The 14,104-nt window shown below is 36.4% G+C and overlaps 1 protein-coding gene across 1 annotated transcript in view; it reads right to left on the reverse strand.

The window, feature by feature from the left end:
• The window catches only part of NEB (nebulin), a 131,311-nt gene that overhangs the window by 49,131 nt on the left and 68,076 nt on the right, over nt 1–14,104 (reverse strand). Inside the window, exons 68-91 of the mRNA XM_055812137.1 lie at nt 13,747–13,950; nt 13,448–13,552; nt 13,195–13,302; nt 12,709–13,020; nt 11,519–11,722; nt 11,182–11,286; nt 10,550–10,654; nt 10,146–10,457; nt 9,741–9,845; nt 9,389–9,487; nt 8,146–8,247; nt 7,840–7,947; nt 6,704–7,015; nt 6,472–6,576; nt 6,288–6,392; nt 5,607–5,711; nt 4,543–4,650; nt 4,334–4,447; nt 3,373–3,570; nt 2,344–2,448; nt 1,658–1,762; nt 1,466–1,570; nt 891–998; nt 132–245 (exon numbers count right to left, since the gene is read on the reverse strand). Of these exons, the coding sequence (XP_055668112.1) occupies nt 132–245; nt 891–998; nt 1,466–1,570; nt 1,658–1,762; nt 2,344–2,448; nt 3,373–3,570; nt 4,334–4,447; nt 4,543–4,650; nt 5,607–5,711; nt 6,288–6,392; nt 6,472–6,576; nt 6,704–7,015; nt 7,840–7,947; nt 8,146–8,247; nt 9,389–9,487; nt 9,741–9,845; nt 10,146–10,457; nt 10,550–10,654; nt 11,182–11,286; nt 11,519–11,722; nt 12,709–13,020; nt 13,195–13,302; nt 13,448–13,552; nt 13,747–13,950 (3,453 nt within the window). The remainder of the gene's footprint in view (nt 1–131; nt 246–890; nt 999–1,465; nt 1,571–1,657; nt 1,763–2,343; nt 2,449–3,372; nt 3,571–4,333; nt 4,448–4,542; nt 4,651–5,606; nt 5,712–6,287; nt 6,393–6,471; nt 6,577–6,703; nt 7,016–7,839; nt 7,948–8,145; nt 8,248–9,388; nt 9,488–9,740; nt 9,846–10,145; nt 10,458–10,549; nt 10,655–11,181; nt 11,287–11,518; nt 11,723–12,708; nt 13,021–13,194; nt 13,303–13,447; nt 13,553–13,746; nt 13,951–14,104) is intronic.

Here is a 14,104-nt window from a genome sequence, read left to right on the forward strand (position 1 = left end):
CAAATACCGAACACTTCCAAATGCATGTGGAAATATGATATCTGAATGAAGGTGTGTGGATTCTTTGAGTAGCCTCTTCTGAGGTAAGTATGGTTTTATCAGGAAAACACACATCATAAAACATCACTTACATCAATATTAAGCTTTCCAACTCTAAGGCACCTTGCTGTATTAGGATCATCCTCAACGCCTCTGGGTAGCGTGTACAGTGCTTTAAACTTGTCATATTCTTCTCGGTATTTTACCTAAGCAGACACAAAGAAAGGCAAAAAATAACTGACGCTAACGAGTCAACTGTATTTTTGGAACTAAATTCACCAGTAAGCAAAATATTTAGTTGAGTCCAACAAGCAGATAAAGCCTTTTAAAGCAGGATCTTGGTTTTCTATTTTATTTTAAATGCCAAAGGAAGCACATCATAACTATCATGCTATAAAAAAAACCACAACAGCTGACTAGAAAAATTTAAAAATAAATAGATGTAGATAATATTTATTGTTCCAGCTCTTTCATTTAAAGGTATCCATGAAGGCAGTAAGCTCTTGTAAGCCTCAGTTCAGTAAAGCGCAAAATTATGTACTTCTGTACTTGGAAAAGCATCATTCGAAGACATTTGGTGTTTTTCTGATCTGGATGCTTCTGCAATTGAGACTAAAAAAACCCTAACCAGACATTTTCAAGAAACAGTTTCTATTACTATTAAATGTGACATTTCTTTCCATGAAAAGAAGCAGCAAAGGACTATCTGTTATCCAAATGACCGTCACAGAAAACAGATACATAGTATATCTAAATTAAAACCAGAAGATAATTAAAAAAAACCCAAACTTTTTTATTCCTAGAATTGATGATCTGAATTAAAAAAAGAAGAAATTATTTTATTTACTTACAATACTAGCATTATGCTTCAGTTCTTTTGCACGTGCTAGGGATACAGCATCAGTGGGCATTATGTAGCCAGTTGCTTTCACTTTTTCCCAGGCTTCCTTGTAGAGATTCTATGGGAAAATAGAAAGTCTGAGTGGCATAATTATTCTCCTGGCTAATAATCAACAACCAATAGAAATCAAAAGCCTTTCTGTTTTTATTTATACATCATAATTATTACTTAATATCAAGAGGCTGTACACTAGTTTAATCTTGACAGTGCACATAAAGGGTGACAAATGCTTTCTAACTATTCATGTCCATTCTTATACAAGGTCTTAACTTTATTCAGGTGCAATTTTCTTCAGGGAATCCATTTATCAATGCATGTATTTTGACAAGACTGGAACTACAGCTAGAAAACATGCGCTTTGCCTAAAATGCAGCACCTTCCCCATGCTCAAGCATCCACAGAGTTATCACTGGCCTTGATAAGCTCCATGTTTGGGTATTTATCTTCAGTGTGAACAAACTAAATAAAACAATCTCACACAGTAGCACCTTAGCAGAAAAAAAAATAATATGCAGAAACACTTACATTGCTAAAGAGATGTTTCAAATTTTGAACTCTCTCAGAATCCACTGTTTCAGTCACAGTTGTATACTTGTCCTTAGTTTTGTGGTACTCTTGCTTGTATTTCACCTGTAAAATGAAACATTCAGGTAACTTGTTTCAGTTCTCAGAAGGAGCAGGGGTTAAAGTCTCAATAGAACAAATGGGGAGACTCACATCACTAGCATTTACACCGCTCTGCACAGCAGTCACATAGAGAGGTGTGTCAGTAACAACACCAAAGTTCTGCAGATTCTCTTTTCCTGCAGCTGTATATTTTATCTAAGGAAACAAAACACAAGAAAACATAAATGATGAAAATGACCAGGAAATCCTCTGCCAGCTTCCTTTAAAATCAATTCTGGACAGCTGAGGCCCAGGATTATGGCCCAGTTAAGTCCTACTTTAAAAGTGAAAAGCCATAGGAAAGAAATACTTAATATACAGCCAGTTTGAACTAAGGAATAATGAAAATTGTACATTACTGTATAGCATCTAGCAGGCCAAGAGTACAATCAGCAAGGCGAGAGACAACTATTTTCCCAACACAAATGTCTCACTGAGGGTATCTTGTGCACAGAAGGGCATACAGAAAGACAATACTTTGTCTTCTCACTGTTAAAAAACATAACCTTGCTGTCCTTCTATTCTTCCAATTTTTCTGCTCCTTCAATAATAAAACTGGTCATGTCTCTACAGATGAAACTGTAAGAGTATATTATAATAGTTTGAACAAAATATTTCTAATGTGATAGGAATCACTTCATTCTGCTCTGGACTAGGACAGCTGTCAATCCCAGTGAATCATAAATGGAAGAAAAAAATCTTGTGGATATTTACTTATTTGAGGAAAATGTGCTTACTTGGCTCTGGAGGTCATACGATTTTTTAGCATGCAGGATTTGTGGAGTATCCCAGACATAACATCCAAGTCCCTTCAGCCAATTTAAGTCATCTTTATATACCACCTATATGGAAGAAAACAGACTATTAAGTCAGGAAGAAATTTTCCTTCACCTTGAAGAAAGTAGTACTTGTTTCTTCTCAATGTTCATTACCTTCCACTCATGCAAAGTCAGGGCGGAAGGTTACCACTGAATCTGAACCAGGCTCATTCAGTAATTCCAATCTATTTGGAAGTTTAAATATGAGCACAGAAAAGACTAGCCCATCTTACGGTTTGACAGAATGATTTTTTACCCACTGGATTTGCACGGGAAACTAGACCAAATACTAAAGCATAATAGTAGGCCAGGCAATTAACACATCATCAGATTTTATTAGGAAGGTTGGTTTGCCCAAGTTGAGATATTGTTGACTATATAATATGAAAAAGTGTTGTGGTTCAGTGTGCCACTCACTCAGCCTATATTCTGTGGAGTGATACAACCCCAAATGAACAAAGAAAAGCCTTTTCCAGACCCATTGGATCCAGGAGGATTGCGGACACTGTCCTGGTCCCTTTGCAAATTACAGCATTCCCAATTACAATACATAATGATCGCTGAAGTGCAGCAACATTCTGACTGTACCATGGCACATCCACATCTCTTCTCTGCATGTGCCAGATGGCAAGCATTCTATACAGTCTCATCCAGTCAAAAAGAGATTAAATGTTGATAGCAGTGACCACTGGGAAGGTCTCATAAATGCTGACTTAAAAAATCTTCTGATTTACAAATGAATAATCCATAACGAGACCACTAAAATGTCCCAAAGAAAACTGAAAATGTAATTTTTGCTATGCTACTAAGCAATCTAAGACCATGGCTATTAATTTCATATTTAAATACCATGGAAGATATTGGAATGTATTTTATAATTAAATACCTTGGAAAAAAAAATTACATGAAAGGCTACTAAAATGTCAAACAAATAAAGGAAACACATACATCACTCAAAATTTCCTGGGCTTTTTTGGCTTGAATAACATCATTTTCTTCAGGTGAACAGCTCCACTGATGGAAGTAAGTTCGATATTCAAGATCACTGAGGATATATTGGCACTTCTTTGCTAGCACATGATTCATCATGTCACTTGGAATATGAACATTTGCTTTGGTGTCTTCATAATTCTTTCTATATGCCAACTAAAAAGGAAAGAGTGGGGAAAAGCTAAGAAGAGAGAACAGTGTTTTTCTGCATAATTTTGACTTTAGTAGGATACAGATTATAGCATAATCTGAGGCATGCTTTCTGGATTTAGTAGCTAAACTCCCACGGGATTCAAAAGGACAAAATCTTAACTTCAGTACTAATCACCATTTACTCTGATGAGGTTTTAGAAGGACAAGAATGACCTTCATTAGCAGATTTAACAGGTGGTGAGAAAATTAACAAGACTTCAAGATAAGAAAGGTCTCATGCTACAAATATGTTTTTAATCTAGTTAAATCTCCCTGTCCAAATGAAGAATACTTGGGATTATACTAACTTTATGCCCTGCGTGATATGCTATATGTGAGTGGTGATAATAACAAATACCAAACGTGCATTTTACTTTTCTAGTTCTTAAATTCCTATTTCCATTCAAAATTAACACTTTTTTCTTTGTACAGCAAAAGAATCCCAAGCCATGTGTTATTTCTTATGGCTCAGATTTTTAAACTGAAATAGAGAAAAGGTTTTTTTCCCTATTCTACTATGTGTAATAGCCAAACAAACCACTTCTTAATGTCCTAAATAATTTCAAGTTCAATTATTAAATCCACATACAAAATAATCATTCAGGAAACATCAGCATGTTGAAAACACTTTTACTGATGTTATTAAGCATTGCACTATTTATGTTTAAATATGTCGCACTAAAATAAAGAAAATGGAAATTACTATAGCAAGACTAATTCTCCTTACCGCACTCCTCATTTTCTGGAATGCTAGTGAATGAATGACACTGGGGAAATCACCAATCTCCTTCCCAGCCAGGTAATGGCCTTTCAGCTTCTCATATATTTCCTTATATTTAAGCTGCAAAACATTTATGAGGAAATTTGAAAGTTCATTCTAACAACATACAGGAAAAAAGGAAAAAAAAAGAGAAAGAATGGAAAATTCATACTAACCTCACTATTTATGTAGTTGGCATGCTTCGCTCCAACAAGTGGAACATATTTCTCATCCAAAGTATACCCAATGGGCTTGCTAACTTCCCAAGCATTTTTATAGCGTTTCTAGACAAACACAACATATACAGGTTTTGATAAAATATCCATTATACATCCCAAGAAACCTGACTCTGCCATTTATACACACATGGAATATGGCTGTTTTTATTGAGTAGCTCTGTATTCCACGATGTGTTCCAATAAAGTAAACAAAGAATGTTAACTCTGAACACTTATTCAGTGTAAGGCAAACAGAGTAAGTGTTCCCATTCAGGAAGGTACCTGAGCACAAATTTGAGCTGATCTCTACTTTCTTTACTATATTTGGAATTCAACATTTCTCATCTGGAAGAGTAATAAAAGTATCCAAAATATATATATGAACTCTTGTTTAAAAGTGAAGTGTAAAATTGACATTGCTAATGTTATAGATGTAAGTCCAAAATTATGAAAAATCTTCCAGTAATGATATTGTTTATTATAAGAACATTATGTGCCAGTGGCACTTTTCTAATGTTATATTTTGTTAAATATTAAGTATATTTATTTAATTTATATTATTTTACCTTCAGACTAAATCATGAAGCACCTACTCATATGAATGAGTAGTCACTTAATATTTTCAAAAAATAGATTTCCCATTAAAACTAGTGAGTCTACTCAAAAGTAACTGCTTAATCATGTAAACCATCTATGATTTTTCTCATTAAAAAATAAATGTAGATTTCATCGGAGTCTGGGAAGATACTGCTGGATGGCAATTAAATTATTTTTGTCACACAAATTCTGCTACTGCTACTTCCAAACACCCCACACAGCAGTGCTTTAAGATCAGTTCAGTAAGGAAGGAAATTATCCTTATCCCAATGATCCAAAGTGGGAAAAACTGAAGAAAACAGAGATTAAATAACTTTCCCAGAGCCTCCCAGCAGACAGAAACAGAACAGTTTTCTGAAGTCCACTCCACATTATGTTGCTTTCAGAACAAACAAATTAAAGCTTAGCTATTTATTGAATCTTACATCACTGTATAGTAAGGACATGTCTCTGGCATGGTTCAGTGCGGGAGTATCATCAGACCCAATATATTGGCCTTTCTCAAGGTTAAATGTTTCTTTGTATTTTAGCTACAAAAGAAAAAAATACAATGTTAATTCCCCAGGAGAAATAAGTTATCCCAATTAGTCCATCTATTAAAAGTAGACATTAATTTTGTGTTATGTTATCATATCCTCAATAACATTGCGTAGCACATTCCAACCACTATAGTACACAGACAAATGTCATCAATAAATATGTCACACAACAAAATTCATACATTATTCTAGTGAAGTTAAACATGCTGATCAGCAAATACAGTTTAGTAGCAACACCACTAGCTCCACTAGCACTACACAACTAACTTGTTCACCAAGAACAAGATTTAGTTTTGAACTACTGTAAGCAAAGTTTAGGTAAACTTTAAATAACAGACTTGCTATATTCTTCTACAGAAAAAATACTAAATTATTTTGGATAGCAGTATTGTGTTGTTCATTTATGTCACTTCTTACTAAACTTATTTATACCAACAAAAGTCTATTATTAATGACGCATGCATGTGCATACACACACACAAGGCTAAACTCAGTTTAGCAAAACCAATTAAGTCATCTACTGATTCTAGTAATACAACAGTTTCTATTTAAAAAAAAAGTACGTACATCGCTCTGATTGACAGAGTTAATCTTTGCCAAAACAATGTCAGGAGTGTCAACCACGCTGGTATAATTGGAAAAGTTATCAAGGGCTTCTTTTGTATATGCTCTCTGTAAAGAGATGAAATACTTAAACACTGTGCATGAGAAAGAAGAGCTAATCACAAACTGCTAAAATATTTTCTCTTACCTTATTTATCAACTCTTGTGCATTCTTAACTTTCTTATGTTCCACTGAATCCAGAGGAATCCAACCACAGCCACGAAGCCATTCCAAATCTGATTTATAAATATTCTAAATCATAAAAGATAATAAGAAAAGAAATAATTTAGCATGACATTTTTCAGTCTTACATAATATGAACACTACACTTAGACCAAACTAAGTGGAAATGACACAGTATGTGTGTAATAACACTTACATCACTTTGCAGATCATAGGCCTTCCTTGCCTGAATACAGTCATTTTGGTCAGGATGGCATGTCCATTCATGCAGGTATTGGCGGTAGTCGACATCGCTGACCAAGGTCTGACATTCCTTTGCTGCTACAACGGACACCATATCCGGAGGGATGTGAATTTTGGACTTTGTTTTGTGATAGTCTGATTTGTACAATCTGTCATTCTGGATCTCGCCTGCATGCTCAAACCACACCAGTTTTGGATCATCTCTCATACTGGCAACTCCAACATAGTGACCTCTTTGCTTGACATAGTCAGCTTTATATTTAAGCTGATGGAAGAGGGGAGAAACATGTACAAAATCAGCACTGATTATATCTGTTCTGTTTTTAACCTGTGAACAGCTTTGTCAACACAAAGAACAGATGAGACAGGGAGTTGTCAACTGCAGTCTTAGGTTTTCAGTACATCACCAGATAATAGGACACAAACAATAATGTTACTCCGTATAGTCCTTCCACTACAATTTTCTAGACTAATAGGCTACCATTTTTCAGTAAACAGTACTTTCAACACAAGAGGAAAGCCTTGTTAAAAAATTTTTGCTAATAAGTGCATTTAGCCTCATCTTTGTAACAAATTATTTGAGACTGTCTGAAGAGTGGATGCTTATTTAAGGTATTTACATCACACTTTTGATAAAATGTATATTCAAACAAATAGTCATGCAATATTTTCAACATACATTATGCATAAGTTTAAAATGTAACATGCATACCATCTTACAGTTTTTCAAGGAGGAAGCCTCCATAATATGCCAAAAAGTTAAATCAGAGCTATATATTATAATTGTATCATCACTTCAATTATTTAGCATCTATAAAATATGGAAGTCCACCTGAGTTGACTTTGAAAGGACTGTTTCTGGAGAAAGTGGTGGTGGAAGGGAGAATCTGACCTTCCAGCACTGATAACTGTAAAACCTGTAATAACAAAGATGTCTGAATTGTTTAGAGGAGAGGGGACTTCAGGGGTCATGAAAAGCAATGGAAATCTTTCCTGAATGGAAAGCTTTCTGTCTGTTGTTGAACTTTCAAGACCTTTAACATTTCCAGGCTTCCAAGCACTTGCCTTCCTAATGAGAAATATTATTACCTCACTTTGGACATCATTTGAGTGTTTGGCGTGACAGATCTGCACAGTGTCAGGAGGCAAGAGGTAACCAGTGGCTTTTTCTTTCTCCCAACTTTCCTTGTACAAATTCTGTAGAAAATAAAAGGGAGGAGGAATTCAAAACTACTATAATGATAGTTGCTACCTTATATTAATCTATAGTAATCTATATTAAAGTATAAGGATAACGAATCCTTCCTTTAGGATGTTCTTAAAAAGGCAAGTTTTCTAAATTCCTCAGAAGAGTTATTTAATGTGAATAGAAATTGTCAAGGAGAGATCACACACCTGATTAAGAATTCTGGCTGCCTCTCGGGCCATATCTAGCTGTGGTGTATCTGTTAGAGTATAATTTGACTTGACCTCATTCCATGCTTTGTGGTATTTAACCTAGAACAGAGAAAGAAATTACTGCCTTGCAGCACCATGACAAAATTGGGAAAACAATACCAAGACCCATATTTTATGCATGAAATAACATATAAACCCCTGAACTTGCAAGGATATTAGATAAACACATTAAATATACATCCAAATGGGTATTTTTTTAAAAAGGAAATCATACAAGACAAGAAATTACAACATTTATCAGAGAAAATTTTGAAAACTTGTTCCAAGGCAGGTGCAGGGACAGGGAAGAAACTTCAGAAGTCCAAGTTACGCCACCTGTTTGGTCTTCAGGGATGTAAAGCAAATAGCCAAGGAAGAAGTATTTGAACAAGGGCAATAGATTTTAAGCTTTTTAAGAGCAAATGTCTTTACTCAGCATGATCTCTATGTGAATGCAACATTCTAGCATCTCTCAGCCACAAGTATCTACATTGAGACATGTTCCATGTCCTACACAGGACATGCCCAACTGTGTGTATGTGGTTGCATGGCAGTATGACATGCAATTCAACTGTATCACTGTTACTGCCAGCCTTTTACCGGTGTTTGAGTTAATAATGTGTTTAGCTTGGCCTGTTCTTTAATACATGTTAGCAAAAAAAAGAAACTCGTGAACTGAGAGTGGGTCGTAATTTCATGTTCACAGCCCAGCTCCTTACAAACTAGCCTTCAAAAACATACAAAGAACGGCAAGCTGACAGCACACCAGTTTTGCTCGTGTTTATTGTTACACAGTAGTGTAACAGTAGTTAACTAAAAATTGTAAATCCATATTGGCAAAAGTGAGAAGGATTAAGCATTATGGTTGCCAGAATGCAAGTGGCTATTTGCACACATGATCACCAATGCTATCAGCCAAGACTGAAAGAAAGGACTGGTGGCAGAACTACCACTAGCTTTTCACATGTCTAGGAAAGATGTTATTCTGCTTGAGAAGCTTCTTCCCTTATAAGCGATGGAGATGAGCTAGTGAAGTTCTGTTCATATTTATGTCATACATTCACAGAATTCCCAGAGACTGATCAAGAATTTTTTGGCATTTTTTTTTTTAAAGGTAAAATAATATCCTTTTAAAAATAAAAACCTTCTATGTAAATATACACACCAAGTTAACAGCCCGGAAACATGCTAGCAAACTTACATCACTGAGAATTTCACCACTGTTCTTTGCTGTGATATAATCAACTCTGTCTGCCACTGGAGTAAAGGGAAGAGTTTCAGCTTTTGTGCGGTACTTTCTCTATGGAACAGAAAAGATGAACAGTCAGATTATACTGGAACATTTTATAGCTAACACAGCAATTCTGAATACATAGACAAAACAAGAAAGTTTACATGGAAAGAAAAACTCTCCAAACACAGTGAATGCTATGGATATACTCCAGTTGTACTTTTTTAAAAAATTTAAAAAATATTGATGTATTTAGCCATTAAAAGACTTGAAATTACAAGTAGCCTTAAGAAAATTTTAGTATTGAAAAATATTTTGTTACCTCATTCAAAAGATCTCCAGCATATTTGACATGGTTGATTCCAACAGAATCATTTGGTAACCATCCAATTCCCCGCAGCCATTCTAAATCAGACTTGTAAATAGCCTGGGAAAAAATAATAGGGTCCATGCTGTTAGCTACTGTTCCCTGTACAATCCAGCAAGATTCATAAATAATGGCACTTACTTCCACTGTTTAAAAAGAGAGCAGTAATTCTAACCTGAGCACTATATCTGAATTTATCACACCTCAAATGGCAAAATATAACAGTGGCGTATACTTTGCGTTCCTAATAAACAGCAAAGCTCATTCACTGAATTCAGCAGATTCCCACTACTCTGAGCTGAAGCAGACTAAGAAGACAAATACAGTAATAAGTTAAGCTAAGTGTTCATGTTAACTTACATCACTCTGAAGATCATAGGCTTTCCGAGCCTGTATGACATCATTCTGATCTGGAAGACAGATCCACTGATGCAAGTAATGACGGTAATCAACATCACTGACCAAAGACTGACCATGTTTAGCTGCTAGGATAGATAGCATGTCTACTGGTAGGTGGCACTGTGTCTTCCATTTGGCGAAGTGTTTCTTGTATTCCAGTTCACTCTGAACTTTGCCTACGCTGAGGGCAAACTGCATTTTTGTATCTGCTTTTGCATTTGGAACTCCAACATAATGCCCCTTCTGCTTCTCATGATCCAGTTTGTATTTATACTGGGTAAAGAGCAAAGATCACCATTACTAACAGTTATCATGAAATAGCTCTTAAAGCATGTGAAGAGGTAGATGCCTCTTTTGGAACTTACATCACTAGCAATTTCTCTAGAAGCTTTGGCTGCCTTGATTGGGATTGCATCCGCTCTCAAATCGTAACTCATCTTCAACTCATCCCAAGCTTCTTTATACAGTTTCTGAAAAGACAGCAAGATGTCACACATATGCTAAATACTCTGGCATTTGCCATTAAAGAAATGCACAGTTTACTGTCATTTGTTTGCTGAAATAGTGTGACAATTTTTTGTGCATTACTCCTGCTCCTAGCCATAAATACTGCTGCAAATCTTACTGCCTTTCAAACATGTGCATTATCTGTAACACCAGTTTTGCAACCTATACTGCATAGAAGGGTGTTTGTAAAGGTTTAGAAAATATTTATGTGCCTTGGGCTTCCATCCATTTCAACAAAACAGTATCTCCATGGTGCATGAAATTAATAAATTTTTAACAGCTGTATGCAAGCATTTGTTTTAAAATGTCTAAATACTTTAAGAATACTCAGTAGAGGGAAGGGACTGTTGTGAGCCCTGTATGAGGACAGACTTCCATGAGGTCTATGTGTCTTGATCGTCAACTTTGTAAGTAACATCTTAGAATGTTAAAAATCACAGGATACTCATACTATTTTATAGAAATGTAGAAAATAGAACGATAAGCCTACCTGGCTATAATTAGCAGCATTAGTCTTGGCTAGGTTGATTTCAGGTGTGTCTGATGTCATATGGATCATAGTCTTGTCATTCTCCCAGGCTTCTTTGTATTTTGGCTGTTGAAATAGTTCATTTTATCATATTGTAATTATGGAATGTCACTTGTCAATAACATAAGATCCCATAAATCTTGCCTGAATTGTCATCTTTTAAAAATAAAATGTCTGGAAAAGCATTAAATTTGACTTAAAATACAGTGCTATTTTATATCAATTTTATATTTTAGCAGTGAGATTTCTCTTTTACTGTTTATAGCCTCAAAACAATTTTAGGAACATTGTAACGTACAATGCTGATTTGTTCGGCATTCGCTTTAGCTAGAAGAACATCTGGAGTATCAACAATACTGGTATATTTCAGGCTTTCAATAGGTGTACGATACACATTATCACTCAGGAGATCTTGGGCATGCTTCACTCTCTTAACATCTGGAGAGTCATTAGGCAACCAGCCAATTCCACGGAGCCACTCTAGGTCTGATTTATAGACAGCCTGTATCAGAAATGGTCAGAAAAGGAAAACATTGTGTTAATCACTTCAAACTATACGAAGCAGTACATGTTTTAGAAAATGTCAAATCAGCTAGAGCTAGATTAATCCTTTTCATATACAAGAAGTGTTCAGTGCCATAAGTAGAATACAATCTGGCAACCCAGATTTAAATAGTTCATTTCTTAAACAACACATTCCGAAACTTGTGAAGTTAAATATAGGGGAAAGAACTGAAAAGAATTGCTATTAATGAAAGTAAAGTATTAAGATCTTTAAAGAATGTTCCCATCCCCTCCAAAATACTTATTCCTCTAGTCACTTCAACAATTTACAAGTCTAAACAAAAAAACAGGCCACCCACCAGGATATCTGACAAAAAGGAGAGGAAAAAACATTTATAGAGGCAATGGGGACTAGAGCTAACTGGCGTAATTCCTGAAGTGGTATCAGGCAACATTATTTAAGTTTTAATCAAGCAAATCCTTCTGCAAGGAACATGAATCTCACCTCTGAAGTTCATTGAAACAAAGGAAGAGTGACTGATGTTGTCTAATAAGCAGCAAAACCAAGGAAGGAAATCAGCTGCATGGACTCCTCCCACTTTGAAATCAGCCACTAAAACATCTTACCTGCTATCAAACAGTTTTCTTGCAATTAAATAAATTTCCAAATTGACAGGAATATTAAAAGCCACCTGATTCCAAAGCAGGAAACAATGCTATTTCATAAGACCCATTAGATAGACAAATCCTCCATACTCTTCAAATCACAATACTACAAAAGCATATGTACCACAGCAGATAGTAAGTAAAGCTTTTATAAAATTCAGAGATATTACCAAAACTTTTTGAAGAATAAAAAAGAGCAGATAAAAGCAGTAACATGAAAACTGAAGAATCCTTTTTGACTGTATAATATCAAACCATCAAAATAAGGCTGTATTAAACAGCAACAGTAGTAACAACTATATGTCTATGCATACGCACATCACTCTGTAGGTCATAGGCCTTCCTTGCATGGATCACGTCATTCTGGTCAGGCAGGCAGGTCCACTGGTGGAAGTACTGGCGGTAGTCAACATCACTGACTAGTGTCTGGCACTCCTTGGCTGCCCGCACTGACATCGCATCGACTGGTATGTGGACCTGGGACTTGGAGTCATGGTACGCCTTCCTGTAAATTCGGTCGTTCTGCAGCAACATGGCACGCGCAGCCCACGACAGCTTGGGGTCCTCCTGGGCAGTTCGGCACCCGATGTAGTGGCCTTTCTGCTTCTCATGCGTTTCTTTGTACTTGTACTAGAAATGCAGAAACGACACTAACAGTCACGTATAGCTCACATGAACATGACAAACAAACAAAAGCCTTTCCGTGGCCTCAGCTTCAACCCTTTGACCTGAACTTAACTTCTTGCTGCTGAGCTGGACACACGAAGAGGCAAACACAGCAGTCAGACTAAGAGAAGACTGTACCTCACTAGCAATGTCTCTGGAAGCCTTGGCATGTTTGATGGGAATGGCGTCAGCTCTCATGTCATAGCTTTTCGCCTTGGCCTCATCCCAATCCTTCTGATAGTGTTTCTGCAAAGAAAATTGATCACCCTTGTTATGCGCCATCAAGACTCTCTGATACCAATGCCTTTTCTTAAAACGTACTATGGAACAAACAATTGTCACGTTTTTATTTTAATAATGATTCACATGCATAATGATTCTATTCTCTTACATTGCTGATGTTGAGAGCGTTGACTTTGGACTGCAGCATTATGGGAGTATCAGAAGGCATGGTAATCTGCGTCTTATCTTTATCCCAGGCTTCACGATACAGATGCTGCGGAGAAAGAACGCATCATCACATTTCACTATGGTTTGAACACTGGAAAAATGCAACCAACAGGAATTCTTTGGTAATTCTGATTTGCAATACTTTCCAATTAGTCATTCCCAGGGTAGAAATTCTACTCTCCACCACAAAGAAAAGAAATGTCATCACATAAATCAAAGGTAAACGAAAGGTAAGCTTACGTCACTGATCTGCAAAGCATTGATCTTAGCCTGGACAACATCTGGCGTGTCAGTAATGCTGGTGAATTTCAGCTCGTCTGGTCGTGTGCGGTACAGCCTTTCATTCAGGAGTTCCTGGGCTTTCTTTGCTTTGACCACATCCACAGAACCTTCTGTCAACCACCCAATGCCTCGCAACCATTCCAGGTCTGACTTGTACACGTTCTGTGAATAAACCAAGGGTTACTCATGTTGCTGCAACAACATTATGTGCAGAGAGGTTTTGTACAAGCCTTTCCCCAGGCTCCTCCTCGTACAGTTACACGCAAGCAGTCAAGGAGACTGTGGTGTACCAGGTCCTTCCCACACACAGCTGAAT

The sequence above is a fragment of the Falco peregrinus genome, chromosome 8, assembly GCF_023634155.1.
Source record: "Falco peregrinus isolate bFalPer1 chromosome 8, bFalPer1.pri, whole genome shotgun sequence".
In the NCBI taxonomy this organism is placed as follows: Eukaryota; Metazoa; Chordata; class Aves; order Falconiformes; family Falconidae; genus Falco; species Falco peregrinus.